Source organism: Schistocerca gregaria, chromosome 6, assembly GCF_023897955.1.
Source record: "Schistocerca gregaria isolate iqSchGreg1 chromosome 6, iqSchGreg1.2, whole genome shotgun sequence".
Taxonomy (NCBI): Eukaryota; Metazoa; Arthropoda; class Insecta; order Orthoptera; family Acrididae; genus Schistocerca; species Schistocerca gregaria.
The window spans coordinates 274,674,985-274,691,646 of record NC_064925.1 but is presented as its reverse complement, the minus strand read 5'-3'; the positions used below and the strand labels follow the sequence as shown (position 1 = coordinate 274,691,646).

At 39.9% G+C, this 16,662-nt stretch overlaps 1 protein-coding gene across 5 annotated transcripts in view; it reads right to left on the bottom strand.

Annotated features, from left to right (window-relative positions):
• Positions 1-16,662, bottom strand: part of LOC126277965 (lipase 1-like) — a 251,818-nt gene that overhangs the window by 38,185 nt on the left and 196,971 nt on the right. For 4 of the 5 annotated variants that reach the window (XM_049977613.1, XM_049977610.1, XM_049977612.1 and 1 more), the window contains exons 5-6: positions 12,323-12,481; positions 3,426-3,510 (exon numbers count right to left, since the gene is read on the bottom strand). In XM_049977613.1, coding sequence (XP_049833570.1) covers positions 3,426-3,510; positions 12,323-12,481 — 244 coding nt within the window. The remainder of the gene's footprint in view (positions 1-3,425; positions 3,511-12,322; positions 12,482-16,662) is intronic. The other variant, XM_049977614.1, reaches the window with a different exon arrangement.

Sequence of the window (16,662 nt, the reverse complement as noted above, 5' to 3'; positions counted from 1 at the left end):
ATCAATGGTTTCATGGTTCTACAGTCGGTCACATTAGAAAACAAGCAACTTTTGGGAAAAGTAAAAGTAGTTGCTATAAAATTAGTTGCTATGTGTAAGGCATATTATTGTGGTGCAATAGTTCAGCTGGAACACGATGAAAGCAGGAACTGCCCATGGTATTTTCAAGTAACCATAAAAGCATTTGTATGAATAATTTGAGTAAACCATGGAAAACTTACATTTCGATCATTGAATGACAATTTGAATCTGACTCCTTTCAAACTGAGTCCAGTATCTTAACCATTGCACAGATTGCTAATAAAACCATTTTTCTCTGAAAAGATCCAAATATCTACACACATAAAAAAAAAGTTGTGCATCATCTCGGTTCTGAGAGTTCTGGAACCTGTACAGAAAACTGGAATAGAGATCAAAATAAACATCATTTCTGACTTTTTATTGCTCATGAAGACCACACATTACATGTTGTACCTTCAGAGGTGGTGGTCCAGATTGCTGTACTCATCAGTACCTCTAATACCCAGTAGCACATCCTTTTGCATTGATGCATGCCTAGAGAACATGCTGGCCCCTCTAGTCGAGCACTGTCATTATCCTGGAGGAAGTCATTCACAAGATGTGCATGATGGGGGCGCAGATTGTCGTCTATGGAGATGAATGCCTCGTTAATATGCTGCCAATATGGTTGCACTATCAGTTGGAGGATGGCATTCACGTAGCCGTTACGGTGCCCTCCATGGCCACCAGTGGCATACGTTGGCCCCACGTAATGCCACCCCAAAACAGCAGTGAACGTCCACCTTGCTGCACTTGCTGGACAGTGTGTCTAAGGTGTTCAGCCTGACCGGGTTGTTTCCAAACATGTCTCCGACGATTGTCTGGCTGAAGGCATATTCTATACTTGTCAGTGAAGAGAACATGATGCCAATCCTGAACAGCCCATTCAGCATGTTATTGGACCCATCTGTACCATGCTGCATGGTGTCATGGTTGCAAAGATGGACCTCGCAATGGATGTCGGGAGTGAAGTTGCGCATTATGCAGCCTACTGTGCACAGTTTGAGTTGTAACACAATGTCCTGTCACTGCACGAAAAGCATTATTCAACATGGTGGTGCTGCTGTCAGGGTTCCTCTGAGCCATAATCCATAGGCAGTGGTCATCCACTGCAGTAGCAGCCCTTGGGTGGCCTGAGCAAGACATGTCATCCACAGTTTCTGTCCATCTGTACCTCCTCCTTGTCCAAACAACATTGCTTTGGTTCACTCTGAGACGCCTGGACACTTCCCTTGTTGAGAGCCCTTCCTGGCACAAAGTAACAATGCAGATGTGATCAAACTGTGCTGTTGGCTGTGTAGGCATGGTTGAACTACAGAAAACAAGAGCCATGTACCTCCTTCCTGGTGGAATGACTGCAACTGATCAGCTCTCTGACCCCCTCTGTCTAATAGGTGCTGCTCATGCTATGGTTGTTTACATCTTTGGGTGGTTTAGAGACATCTCTGAACATTCAAAGGGACTGTGTCTGTGATACAATATCCACAGTCAACACCTGTCTTCAGGTGATGCAATATTTTTTTGATTTTATTTATTTATTTTATTTATTTACTTATTTAGCATCTATGTCATCATACAAATGATATTGGACTTCTCATACATAGAAATTAACAATATAGAATATAAAAAATGAAATTGCCTACAATTGGATTTGTCATACACAGAAATTAAAATATAGAATGTACAAAATGAAATTGTCTATAGTAAATGACAACAAACTTACAGTTTCTTTCCACATAAACGGTTTATAGTAATTTGTTTCTCAGTAACAATATAGTTCTATAGATGGTAAAGTATAAAAAAAGCTGAAACAAACAAAAATAGAAAATTTTGGAGGTTAGTTTGTAAAGTCACTTTCTTGGTCTTCAAGATATTCATTTATTGAGTAGCAACATTTATCAATTAAAAATTTGTATTGTCCTTTAAATCTTTAATGTACTGAGGCAGTGCATTATAGAGCTTAATGCCCATATGGCTTACATGCTTCTGAGTTCGTGTTCTTCTTACTCGTCCTATGTGGAGATCATTCTTGTTCCTTGTGTTATAGTTGTGACAGTCTGCATTTGTGTGGAGATTGCTTAGATTAGCTTTGGTTAAGAGTACACATTTAAGTATATAGACTGATGGCAGAGTAAGTATTCCTAACTTTTTGAAAAGAGGTCGGCAGTGAGCTTGTGTCGGACTGTGGGTAATTATTCGAACAACCCGTTTTTGTAAAATAAAAATGTCTTTCAAATTAGATTTTGAGCTGGCCCAGAACACTATTCCAAATGAGGCAACAGAATGAAAGTGTCCAAAGTATGCTACTCTGATGCCTTCTAGAGTGCAAACATTTGCAATAACTCTCAGTGCAAAGCAGGCTGAGTTAAGTCTGTGTGTAAGAAATTTTACATGGTGTTTCCAATTCATAGCTTCATCTATATGCATTCATAACACTTGATGTGTGTATAATTCCCTTGCCATTCTTCTTACATAAAATTTCTTTACTTGAGTGAGATGTGTAGCTTTTTGAACTGTTTATTACAAAATTCTTCTCTATTTAGAATGCTGTAAGTTTGTAGAATTTCCATTCTGTCCAAGTCTCAAAATTAGTTGACAATGGGAAAGAAAGAGACTTAATTCTGGATACTCCATTATGGCAGAAACTACTGAAGATTACTGTGAGAATTACCTGACCTTTGTTAGACACAAACATAATAGCTTCCAGAGTGTTATGTGCCATATTGTATTTCTCTTCGTCAAAAAATATGAGAATTGGGAAAATAATGTGCATTAGGCAAAATTCAGTAGTTAATTTTACTGTACTAAAATTGTTTATTTTCTGTTGTGATGGATTTTAGAAGAACCATGAAACCCGATGCCTTTTATCAGAATGTTACATATCAGGCTCCTTAAAACCTCCAAAATGCCAATATGAACAGCAAAAAAATCCATTAATATTACACAGACTAGGTTGTACCATATTTGTTATTTTGTTTAAATCATTATTCACCTTTAGTTATTTAGTAGTGAGAGAAGATACTTATTGAACTTCTAATGGTATCTGTAGTATAGATCATTCATGGTGCATGCAAGTGTTATATATTTAAAATATATTGTTACATCTTGTATCATATGATACCTACCTATCCTGCTCATTTGCTCTGGAGTTCTTTGTCTCTATATCTTTTAATTGTTTATGATAATTAATTATATAAAAGAAACATCATCTGGCTGATCAGAAATAACTCCACTACAAACCAGACAAAACCAGAAATATGCAGGGAACCATAATAATTACAAATTCTGTGGTTATTATCACTGGCATAAAAATTAGAATATTGTACTTTAAATATTATGTTTATGAGGCAATATTTCATGCTCACCTGATTTTATTAGCTGTCTGAAATGTATTGTTGAATATACTGATGCTCCAGCAACCAGGTGTGCAATATCAAATGACAGTCTTGACTGCAAAACAATTTTCATGCATGTTTAATATGTGATGTTAACTTTTAACACCTTAATACACACTACACCTATGTTCAAGGTATTTATTTATGAATATGAAATTGTGACGACAAATGGAAATAACATATTTCTGTTTGTCTATAGTATCTTCAAGCAAGGTAGAGAAAAACTATAGAGTGGAAACACAGAAACACACACTAAAAATCCATATTTTTTTCATTCGTCTACTTACCTTCATGAAGAAATGGCTTAGGAGTTATAGAATCAGTTAATCAGAAGAATTTATGGTCTCTCCACTATGATATATCTGTTTCCCTTCGTGCTTAAAAATGACCATTACTGTTCCTCTGCACAAAAAAGGTGACAAGTCTTGTCCTAATAACTGCCATCCAATTTCTCTTGTATCCACCATTTTGAAAGTAGTGTAATAATCATTTTATTGCATACGCCTTCAAATAGGCCAACATCTGTCTGTGAATAATATTCTTAGTGACTGTCAACTTGGCTTCAGGTCCAGCTTGTCAACATGAAAGCAGATTAAAATATTGTTTCATTTCTGCTATCATCATTTGAATCAATGTTACCTATTAATACTATCCTCATGGATCTCAGCAAGGTATTTGTCACTGTTAGTCATAGAATATTGCTAGAAAATCTCTACTGCTATGATTTTGGAGGCTCAGAACTATCTCTCATCAGGTCCTCCCTGAGTGAAAGGAAAACAATCTGTGCAGTTCAACAATATGAAGTCAGATTTCTTGGATATCACACAGGGAACACCACAAGGTTCTCTGTTTGGACCTTTACTCTTCATAATATATGTAAAAGACTTACCCTGCACTATGTTGTGTAAATCCACACCCTACACAGATGATACCACTTTTACTACAGCTGGGAAACACTTAGGAACTTTAAAGCAGGACTCATCTCACAGAACCAGTAAGTAGTTCAGAATCAATGAACTGCATATAATCATGAAAAAAACTGTAAATATTCTCTTTAGTTTATGTATTAAAGATGATGGCAATGACTGTGCTTCAGCTAAACTACTTGGACCAAATTGACTCAAAATTAACACAGAAGAATCATCTGATTATATCTGTATTACAAGGTTTGTCCAGAAAATACATATAAAAGTTGAATAGTAACTTTATTTTACAATTATTCAGGTATTACAATATGGTCTCCTTCAAAGTATTCACCCTGAGACATGATACACTTCTGCCAATGCCATTTCCACTGTTGATAACATTGATGAAAGTTGTGATGTTGTTCAGTTGCCGTGTCGTTTCCACCTTGATGGCTTCCACATCTCCCAAGTGCCACCCCCGAAGCACCATTTTGCATTTTGGTAACATGAAGAAGTCACACGGGGCTAAATCGGATGATTAAGTTGGGTGGTCTGTCACGGTGATTGAGCTTCGGGCCAAAAATTCGTGCACAATGAGCAATGTGTGAGTGGGCACTTTGTCATGATGAAGGATCCACCTGCCCCCTTTTGGCAACTCTGGTCGAACTCGAGCCACACGAGCTCTGAGATGTAAAAATTTCCGTTCACTCTCTGGCCGCGAGGGACAAATTCCTTGTGAACAATGCCCCTAGAATCAAAGAAAACAATCAACATTGTCTTCACATTGTACCTTGATTTTCATGACTTTTTTGTTCTCGGTTCTCCTGCTAGTTTCCATTCCTTGCTTTGAGAGTTGAGCTCCACATCGAATTTGTAAAACCAGGACTTGTCTCCAGTAATGACTTGGTTGAGAAAGTCCCCTCGTTCCTCTGCTTCCAACCAATCCTCACAGCACTCAACCCCCTTTGCTTTCTGTTCTGGCGTCAAGAGCTTCGGTACGATTTTTGCACACAATTTCTTCATTTCAAGTTTTTGTGTCAGGATTTTGTGAATGATTGTTTTGGGGATTGACAGCTTGTCAGCAATCATTCTGACTGTCAACCCACAATCTTTAAGAACACAAGCCCGAATTCGTTCAACATTTGCATCGGAACTCTATGTTGACAGGCGTCCTGGGCGAGGGTCATCCTTCACTTCTTCTCGGCCATCCCGGAACCTTTTTAACCACTTGTTCACGGTTGGTTCCTTCATAGAATTGTCTCCGTAAACCTGTTTCAAACACTCAAAAATCTCACGGCCATTCTTGCCTAGCTTTGCAAGAAACTTGATGTTGACAGGCTGTTCCTCAATCAGAGAGAGCTCCATGCCGATGGCAGGTGAAAAAGGGTAAATGTCAACAAGCTGCCGCACATTCACTCCCACCTTCATGCAGAGTGCTCTGACTCGAACTGAGCATTGATGGGATTGATTATAGCAGTAGTCCAACCTGGCAGTGACGGTAACTTGTAACATAAAGACATTATTCAACTTTTATACGTATTTTCCAGACAAACCTCGTAAGATGGGACCAGTGACTTATTTGTTGGGTGGACTAAGAACTTGTGTTATCGATAAGTTGTTGCTCAGTGCATACTCTGCCCTTTTCCACATCTATTTGACATATGTAATTTTGTTTCCATGGTTATCCTCCTCAGCAAACACAGAAATATTTGTTTTGTGAAGAAAAACCACCTTTTCTTGCTGCATTGTATTTTATTTCTCCCAGACTATACAGAATAATCAGGAAAATATAAGAGAAAATGCAAGCTAGTACACAATGACACACAAACACAAACTCACACATAAAATCACCAACTTTTTCAAAGGACAGGAAATAAACATAGTGTACACAACAGACAGTTCTATTCAAAAATACACCTTAACATTGATTTAAAAAACTGAGACATATACTACAAAGCAGTATAACAATTGTGATGATAGATACATAGGATAAACAGGCACAACATTTGATGTCAGTTACAAAGAAGACATGAAAGCCTGGAAGTATGGGACAAACCACTCTACATTCGTAGAACACCTAAGAGAACACAATCACAAACCAAAAGCTAGAGAAGGAAACAGGAAAATAATTAGAATCAACAATAGAAAAACACCTTCTTACCATTCAAAAAAATCACCAGACACAGAAAACCAAAGCAGAAAAGAAAACCCTGTTGAATGATCAAGTACACATGCCAAACAACTCATTGTTTACACTAATATGTAAACTAATAAAGTAATACTCTAAAAGAGGATTAATATCATAATAATAATAATACCACCCAACCCCTTTCCACTCACTTGTCCATGAACCCTTCCACAAAAATATAAACCAAAACTCAAATCAGCTGAACAAAACTTTCAACCACTCTTTGACAGCTGTTACATCCATATTCAACATTCTACATCTTGAACTGAGTAACCAACAATACCTTCTCCCCCCTTCCCCCTCCTCGCAGAATAAACTATACATATACTCTCTTTCTCTCTCTTAAAACACATACAAAATACCAATCCATACATATACACACACACACACACACACACACACACACACACACACACACACACACACACACACCACACACACACAACAATAAGGGCAAACAAGATTAAAAGTTTCCAGAATGACATTTTCACTCTGCAGTGGAGTGTTCACTGATATGAAACTTCCTGGCAGATTAAAACTGTGTACCGGACCGAGAGTTGAACTCAGGACCCTTGGCCTTTGTGGGGAAGTGCTCTACCATCTGAGCTACCCATGTACGACTCACGACCCATCCTCACAGCTTCAATTCTGCCAGATCCTTGTCTCCTACCTTCCAAACTTCACAGAAGCTCTTCTGTGCAGAGAGCTTCTGTGAAGTTTGGAAGGTAGGAGATAAGATACTGGCAGAATTGAAGCTGTGAGGATGGGTCGTGAGTCGTGCTTGGTTATCTCAGATGGTAGAGCACTTGCCCGTAAAAGGCAAAGGTCCTGAGTTAGAGTCTTTGTCCAGCACACAGTTTTAATCTGCCATAAGTTTCGTATCAGTGCGCACTCTGCTGCAGAGTGAAAATATCATTCTGGAAATACGCCCCCCCCCCCCTCCCCCCCAGGTTGTGGCTAAGCCATGTATTCATAATATCCTTGCTTCCAGGAGTGCTAGTTCTGCAAGGTTCGCAGAAGAGCTTCTGTGAAGTTTGGAAGGCAGGAGACGAGGTACTGGCAGAACTGAAGCTGTGAGGATGGGTTGTGAGTCATGTTTGGGTAGCTCAGATGGTAGAGTACTTGCCCACAAAAGGCAAAGGTATCGAGTTTCAGTCCGGCACCTGTTTTCACCTGCCTGGAAGTTTCAAGACAAAAAGGGCAAAGAAAAAGTTCAGAACATAAAAACGTGCATATGTTTGATATATGAAGTTGTAGTGTGATCTCCAGCATGTGACCAATGAGCGGAAATGCAAATGCCAATTAAAATCATGGAGAACTGTAAGTAATCTCTTACTTACACAAAAAACTAGATGTAAACTGTTTTAGCACATATCAAAATAAAACTGTGTCATTCTAGATCCCTCTGAAGGTGCTTTACAGTAAAAAGATGAAACACATCTGGGAGAAAAAAATACAGTGCAGCAAGAAAAGTTGGCTTTTATTTACAAAACGAGTAGAACATATTTTAAAAAACTTAAAGTACCAACAGTTACATCCCTCTTTATGCTCAGTTGTCTAATACATACGAAAGTAAACCAATACAGTCACAGACCATAACAATCTGTTCATTAACATAACAAATGCCTAAAACAGCTGTCTGACATCACAGTTTCTAGACTCAAGATAGTTACAAGTACCTGGGGGTAAAGCTATTTAAAATATTGCCAGTACCAGCACACAATGTGTCACTGACTGTGTTTAACAGCACCACACAGAAATGAGCTAGAGAAAAAGCACTGTATGCAGTAGAAGAGTTCAAAATGTGCCCTAAAGATGATCGTAAGTACTAACATAGTTTCATTTAGATTAAATTTACATATGTTAAAATATTAAATATATCATGTGCATTATGGTGCACAATTTTGTATCTTTATAGGCAATAATTATCTAAAATATGTACGATGGACAATAATGATCTAAAATATCTTTAACACCACAACTGTTATTTTTGTAAATTTGTATGTAGGTGTGTATGTACACAAAAGAGAAGATTGATTGCATTTTTTATTGCCTAAAGATCAATAGTAGATAAATAAATAAAAAATTATTCACTCTGCAGTAAAGTATACACTAGAAAAAATCTTTTAGGCAAACTGAAATGGGGTGCCAGACTGAAACATTCTCTGGCCATGCTTCTACCAACTGATTCAACAAATCAAGTCTCATGAACTAACTTAAATTTTCTTTTTGTGACACCTTTCCAAATAAGTATCCTGCATACCACACTGGACAAGTACCGTTTGGGGAAAGGTTATAGTGGAGAAGAGCTTCCCAACAGCCTGTTGGCTGTTTTCAGAAAGCTGTCCCTGTATGGCAGTCACTGTTGTGGACAGGGGAGAGGTGGGAGTGAGTGTTCAGACCACTCAATGATTGGTGAAACATACAAGTCCCTGCTGTTGCATTCTGTCTGTCTTGAGGCAAGAAAATGATCTAATTATTAAATAAAGCAAATTAATATTACATAGTTAAAACAAGCTACTACTTTCTATTTCATGCATTTCTAATATTTTGCTCTGATACAAAGATTTAGGTAAATCAGAAAATATTTGAACAAATAACAATATAAAGATTGGTCTTCTAGCTAAACTATAAAATATCCAATTATGACATTAATATTACATAGAACAATGACATATAATTTTTTGGATGTTCATTCATTATTCAGGTTCTGGTTTGATTTAGTATATTTCATCACTGTAAACAAAAATTCAAACAATCCATTCACTGCTTCAGTGGTTTCTTGGCATCATGTCAGATAATGTTGTGAAAGCTATACAATATTTCAATGAGATAGCAGCTTCTCATCTTCAGGAGCTTACTGACGTATTGCTGCAGTTGCTCATTAACATATGCACTGGCTTGCTAGAAAAGCACAAGTGTAAAGGGATGGGCTTATAACATCACTGTAGGTGAATCACAGATGACTTCAGCATCTAGAGCTCCCTGCCAGAGATAGAGGCATGCGTTATGGGGGAAAAGTGTGGCCACAAATTGTAGCCCTTGAATTCACTCATCTGCAGCCAGCGACGCTATTGTATCACCAGTGCTGGTTCCCATGCATTGCTAAGTTGAAATCCCATGTCTTTACTAATCAGATCATTAATTATATGTACTTCAACTGCTTCTTTAATGATGGTGTCTCAGTACATAGCACGTAGTCCAACCTATGTCTCATGTCAAGATAGTGTTCAGCAACTGCAACTTTTCTGGCTCCTAATCTGGTGTGATGTCTATGTTAATAGTGTGTGTCAAACAATGGAAACTTCAGGTTGAAATATCATCAATTTTAGGAAAAGGATGGACTGCTACTCAACATTAAGACAAAAAGTTGAGTTGCAGACAGGCACAAAGAAAAGTCTGTTGGCCAAAAGCTATTATGTGTAGTAGTCTTTTCATCGTGCATTTCTGAAACTCTATAGGTTGTGAGTGGGAATCTGTCCTTTTCCTAATATTGTTCCTTGCATCCAACTTTAACAGTGGAGCACATCTGGTCAATGTATGGTTCATCACGCTGGCACAGAATTTCACATATCTCTGGTCTCCAGAGTCATAGGATGTTTTTAACATGTACTAGCATTGCTTGCACTCATGCTAGAGGTAGAAGACACATTTAATATGATGTTTCTTGAATATCCTGCTGATCTTAAAGAACATGCCACCAACATAAGATAGAAAAATCATCTTTGTGGACTTCTCCATTTCTTCTGGCTATACATTTCAAATCTACTTATCAGAGTACCCATTTGGGGAAAACACATTTGAAGATGACTGAGCTCTGCTGATAAGCTCTCTCAAGCTGAGATAACTTTCGCCCTATGAATGAGGGTTTGCAATACACAATTGCCTTGAGATGAATGATGGCAGTACAGAGCTCGTAGATATAGGTCAGTATAATCTGATTCATGGAACACACTGTGACCCAAGGAACTCTCTTCTTTTCTACTTACAAAGAGATCCAAAAACTTCCGTGGTGAAGCAAATTCTCAGACAGAGGGAGTTAAGGTTTTCCAGAAATGAAGGAAGCATTCCTGTCCCACATGATACACATATATCTTCAGAAAAATTTAGCTTCAAAACCACCAACTGAAGTGTTTTGTCCCTGAAGTTGTCCATAAAAAGCTTAGCTACTGTGGGAGACAAAGGGCTACACATAGCAACACTGCTAGTTTGCACAAAACATTGGTCATTAAATAAAAAGTAAGTTGAGGTAAGCACATGTTTGTAAAGTTGAAAGACATCCAGCTCCTTCCTAGCTCCTACTAGTTATAGTGAATCCATCTGTGGTACTTGTTTAAACAAATAAACCATATTGAAACTCACTAATATATCTTTTGGTTTGAGACACAAATCTTCTGAACTTTGAATATAGTGTTCCCATTTTTATACCAAATGGCGGTAATGTTTACCTTGTCAATAGGTACAATTATTATTTATGTGCCTTCTCTTAAGGAACAGAATGCTTTTCTTTCTTCAGTGTTGATGTCCTGTGTGGGTGTGGGCATCCTAGTTAAAGACCAGCAAGGCTCCTGCTTATTTAGTCAGCAGTCTCCTCAGAGCACATAATGATAACACATTTGTAATTTTTGTTACAGAAATACGAAGATCAGCATGGCCCATATGTGATACTCCCTCATTCCAAGACAACTTTTTTCAAGATAAAATCCATTATGAGCAAAGTCTTCAGAGTGGGCTAAAATATAGTCACTTTTCCAATGCAGATATCACAGTGTTACTCAGTGACTTGTCTGTGAAATTAAATACAGTGCCTCTGCACAGTTTATCTTTTCATGATTATTTTTGTGTAAGATGATGGCACTTTGAAGTTTGACACATTATGGTCTGCTGCCACATCCAGCCTGAAAGAAACCAACCATGCAACACTGTCCATAAATTCTCAGGAATCTGCTGACAGATGTGACGAGGTTTCAGGTGAAGTGGAAACAAGCTGGTGAAGACTATCTTCTTCTTGCCTTGCGTAATGGATTCTTTCTCTCAGCAATGCCATGCTGGGTCATTGTTTAATACTCTTGGTGGACACAGAGGCTATATAATAAGTAAACTTGGTGAATGTCAGTAAATCCTGCTGGTCCCAATATCTCAATAAAAATGCGAGGGAGCACAACTGTCTGTTTCTCTTGCTACAGAGATTAAAACTCATGTATTCTGATGACCATCTCCTTCCTGTAGAGGTACCAGATGTGCTATTTGAGACTTTCCACTGATAGTGTGAACTGTCCCATTTTAATCTTCCCCAGTCCATACCTCTCCCCTCCCCACCAAAGCAACTTTTAGTTCTGAAAGCTAGGAAATTTATCACTTATTTTTGTGTATATACATCACCAGCAATACACATTTTTCCTCCTAAAAGTACTGGCAGGCAGTTCTATCACATTATTTTTTAGTTTTGGTGACTGGATTTTCCTTTGATGATACACAGTGTTTAAAGTGTGTACACTTGAACAAAATTTAATTTATGTGGAACAATTCCTCCACAAAGTTCATTATTCATTATCTGGTGTTGTAATTTGAGATTCACTTGCTGATTGTATTTAAAAATGTGGCATTTTGTACTACCTTTTTTGCTGAAGCTTGCTTTCCTCATTAACAGTAACATAGGCAGTGGATTACATGAAAGTGACATAATTAAAAGTGTGGAAAGTGAAAGTGATGCTGGACAATCAAACAAACCAGGAATTTATGGTAATAATGAGTTTTAAAGAATGAGAACTTACGTTATTCATGTCTTGTGGTTCTTTCTGTGTGGAGATGCTGATGATAAGTTTGCAGACATTGAGGTAACGAGAGTGGACACTGCACAGCCTATCAAGTAACATCAGCAAACTCTTGGAACGGGGGAGTATCTCATATGGGCCATGTTGATCTACATATTTCTGTAACAAAAATTACAAATGTTGTATCATTTTAGGTACTCGGAGGAGACTACAGAGAAAAAAATATTTAATAATGCAGGAGGGCACAAATAAAACAAGGAATAGAAGGAAGGGAGATTTTTAGAGGAGCAAGAATAATGCAAACAATTGAACATTCCTATTTTGTGTTCTTCAAGAGTTTTTAACATGGGATGAACATCTGCAGTAAAGGGGAAAAAACAGTTACAGTACTCTTGTAAAGGGCCTGTTGTTGATACCCTTACTAAATAATCAATTATACTCCCTCTTCTGGTTGGTACCATATCATTAGCCTTCTGGAAGGTCCCAGAGAGGAACATTCCATGCCAAAAAGTGGGTGGTATTGATACAAATAGTAGACTAGAGGTTGTGAATCAGAGTGCCTCCACAGTGCTGTCAAAGAATAACCAACAAACTTTTTTCAAAAAAAAATTTTTTTTTTTCGAAACTTTTTTCGAGAATTTTTTTTCGAAATTTTCCTGAATTTCCCCACCCTTTAACGTGTTTTGGAGACAACACAACTACCTAAACTTTGCACCCATTGTTGTTCACCAACCTAAGTTCAGCACAGGATCAACATAGCTCATCTCAAACCAACACTTTTTCGACTTTTTTCACACCTTATCTCTCCCTATATATATTTCTATTTATTTTCACTTTAACCTCATATTACCCTTTCCACTTTCTAATACCATGTCAACCTCACAACAACCCCATTAAATTTTATTTACATTCCCTCCGCAAACATGCCTTCACCCTAGCCAGATTACGCTCCCATATTTTATTTACTCAGGCTTGTCTGACATTTGGCATTACCCCCAAAGGCCTCACACTTAAAGTTCCCATCTCTGGCTGCAATCCTTCTTTCCATCAATCCTTATACCAGTTCCAAACAGCACAATCCATAGCCCTCACCCGCCTAATCCTTCACCTATACATCGACTCGGCCAATGAACACACCCGTCAACTCCTATCCCAAATCAAAGTCCTCAATCTTTCCTCTCCCACATCCACACCAGCTGTTCATAGCATCCTCCTACAGGCCAACCGCAAATTAGAACAGCATGCCACCCTCCACCTCAAAAAACTATCCAATCTCCTGGTTTCCCACCTCCGGAAAGGGAACTCACTCACCCTCCACAGCCTTTCCAACAAACCTCAACCTCCTCTCATTGCACACAGACCCAGTCTCTCCCATCTACTCAATCTCCCACTTCCAGCTCCACTCCCTCCAACACCTCAAAATTCTAGTCAACACAATCTGGAACCACAACATCCCCATTCAGTAGTTAACCTTTCCTCCAAACCTCTCTCCCAATCCGAAACCTCTGTCCTATCCAAAGGCCTCACCTTCAGCCCCACACCCAGGTTCAACCAAACTGCCCTTGTCAAAGATTTACTGTCCTACACTCGTAGTCTCTGCTGGAAATATCACTTTGCCACAAAGAAAAATAATCCTGATCCCACTCCTAATGATCCAACTCCCCAAGACACTATCCAAAGTGAACCCTGCCTGGAACAGTTCCGTCCTCCATCACAGCGGGACCCACCTCCTCTTCCTCAAAATCACCCTCTCCAAACCTTCCAGGAATTTCTCACTTCCAGCCTTGCCTCTCAGTCTTTCTTGAAAAACCTTAATCCTACTCCCAACATCACCACAGCCGAAGCCCAGGCTATCCGTGATCTGAAAGCTGACCGATCCATCATCATTCATCCGGCTGACAAGGGTTCCACGACCGTGGTACTTGATCGTTGGGAGTATGTGGCTGAGGGACTGCGTCAGCTTTCAGACAACTCTACATACAAAGTTTGCCAAGGTAATCCCATTCCTGATGTCCAGGCGGAGCTTCAAGGAATCATCAGAACCTTAGGCCCCCTACAAAACCTTTCACCTGACTCCATCAAACTCCTGACCCCACCGACACCTCGCACTCCTACCTTCTACCTACTTCCTAAAATTCACAATCCCAAACATCCTGGCCGCCCCATTGTAGCTGGTTACCAAGCCCCCACAGAACGTATCTCTGCCTACATAGATCAACACCTTCAACCCATTACATGCAGTCTCCCATCCTTCATCAAAGACACCAACCACTTTCTCGAATGCCTGGAATCCGTACCCAGTCTGTTACACCCAGAAACCATCCTTGTAACCATTGATGCCACTTCCCTACACACAAATATCCCGCACGTCCAGGGCCTCGCTGCAATGGAGCACTTCCTTTCATGCCGATCACCTGCCACCTTACCTAAAACCTCTCACCTCGTCACCTTAGCCAGCTTCATCCTGACCCACAATTTCTTCACTTTTGAAGGCCAGAGATACCAACAATTAAAGGGAACAGCCGTGGGTACCAGGATGGCCCCCTCGTATGCCAACCTATTTATGGGTCGCTTAGAGGAAGTCTTCTTGGTTACCCAAGCCTGCCAACCCAAAGTTTGGTACAGATTTATTGATGACATCTTCATGATATGGACTCACAGTGAAGAACAACTCCAGAATTTCCTCTCCAACCTCAACTTCTTTGGTTCCATCAGATTCACCTGGTTCTACTCCAAATGCCATGCCACTTTCCTTGACGTTGACCTCCATCTGTCCAATGGCCAGCTTCACACATCCGTCCACATCAAACCCACCAACAAGCAACAGTAGTTCCATTATGACAGCTGCCACCCATTCCATATCAAACGGTCGCTTCCCTACAGCCTAGGCCTCCATGGCAAATGAATCTGCTCCAGTCCTGAATCCCTGGACCATTACACCAACAACCTGAAAACAGCTTTCGCATCCCGCAACTACCCTCCCGACCTGGTACAGAAGCAGATAACCAGAGCCACTTCCTCATCCCCTCAAACCCAGAACCTCTCACAGAAGAACCCCAAAAGTGTCCCACTTGTGACAGGATACTTCCCGGGACTGGATCAGACTCTGAATGTGGCTCTCCAGCAGGGATATGACTTCCTAAAATCCTGCCCCGAAATGAGATCCATCCTTCATGAAATCCTCCCCACTCCACCAAGAGTGTCTTTCCGCCGTCCACCTAACCTTCGTAATCTCTTGGTTCATCCCTATGAAATCCCCAAACCACCTTCCCTACCCTCTGGCTCCTACCCTTGCAACCGCCCCCGGTGTAAAACCTGTCCTATGCACCCTCCCACCACCACCTATCCAGTCCTGTAACCCAGAAGGTGTACACGATGAAAGGCAGAGCCACGTGTGAAAGCACCCACGTGATTTACCAACTGACCTGCCTACACTGTGACGCTTTCTATGTGGGAATGACCAGCAACAAACTGTCCATTCACATGAATGGACACAGGCAGACAGTGTTTGTTGGTAATGAGGATCACCCTGTGGCTAAACATGCCTTGGTGCACGGCCAGCACATCTTGGCACAGTGTTACACCATCCGAGTTATCTGGATACTTCCCACCAACACCAACCTATCCGAAATCCGGAGATGGGAACTTACCCTTCAATATATCCTCTCTTCTCGTTATCCACCAGGCCTCAATCTCCGCTAATTTCAAGTTGCCGCCACTCGTACCTCACCTTTCATTCAGCATCATCTTTGCCTCCACACTTCCGCCTTGACTTACATCTCTGCCCATACTCTTTGCCTTTAAATATGTCTGCTTGTGTCTGTGTATGTATGGATGGATATGTGTGTGTGTGTGTGTGTGTGTGTGTGTGTGTGTGTGTGTGTGTGTGTGTGTGTGTGTGTGTGTGGGCGCGCGCGCGAGAGTATATACCTATCCTTTTTTCCCCCTAAGGTAAGTCTTTCCGCTCCCAGGATTGGAATGACTCCTTACCCTCTCCCTTAAAACCCACATCCTTTCATCTTTCCTTTTCCTTCCCTCTTTCCTGATGAAGCAGCCGCCGGTTGCGAAAGCTTGAAATTCTGTGTGTGTGTTTGTGTGTTTTATTCATTATGCCTATCTACCGGCGCTTTCAGGAAATAGATGTAGACAATACAGAGGATGAAGATCTTTCTAATCTGACGCAGTTACTTTTGCAGAATATGAACAGCTGACAGAAAGAATATCTAGACAACCTTAGGAAAGTGCAGGCTAATCTTGCTAAGCATTCTGCTGTAAAATAATAATAATAATAATAATAATAATAATAATAATACATGGATGATCTAAAACTACTGGCAGCA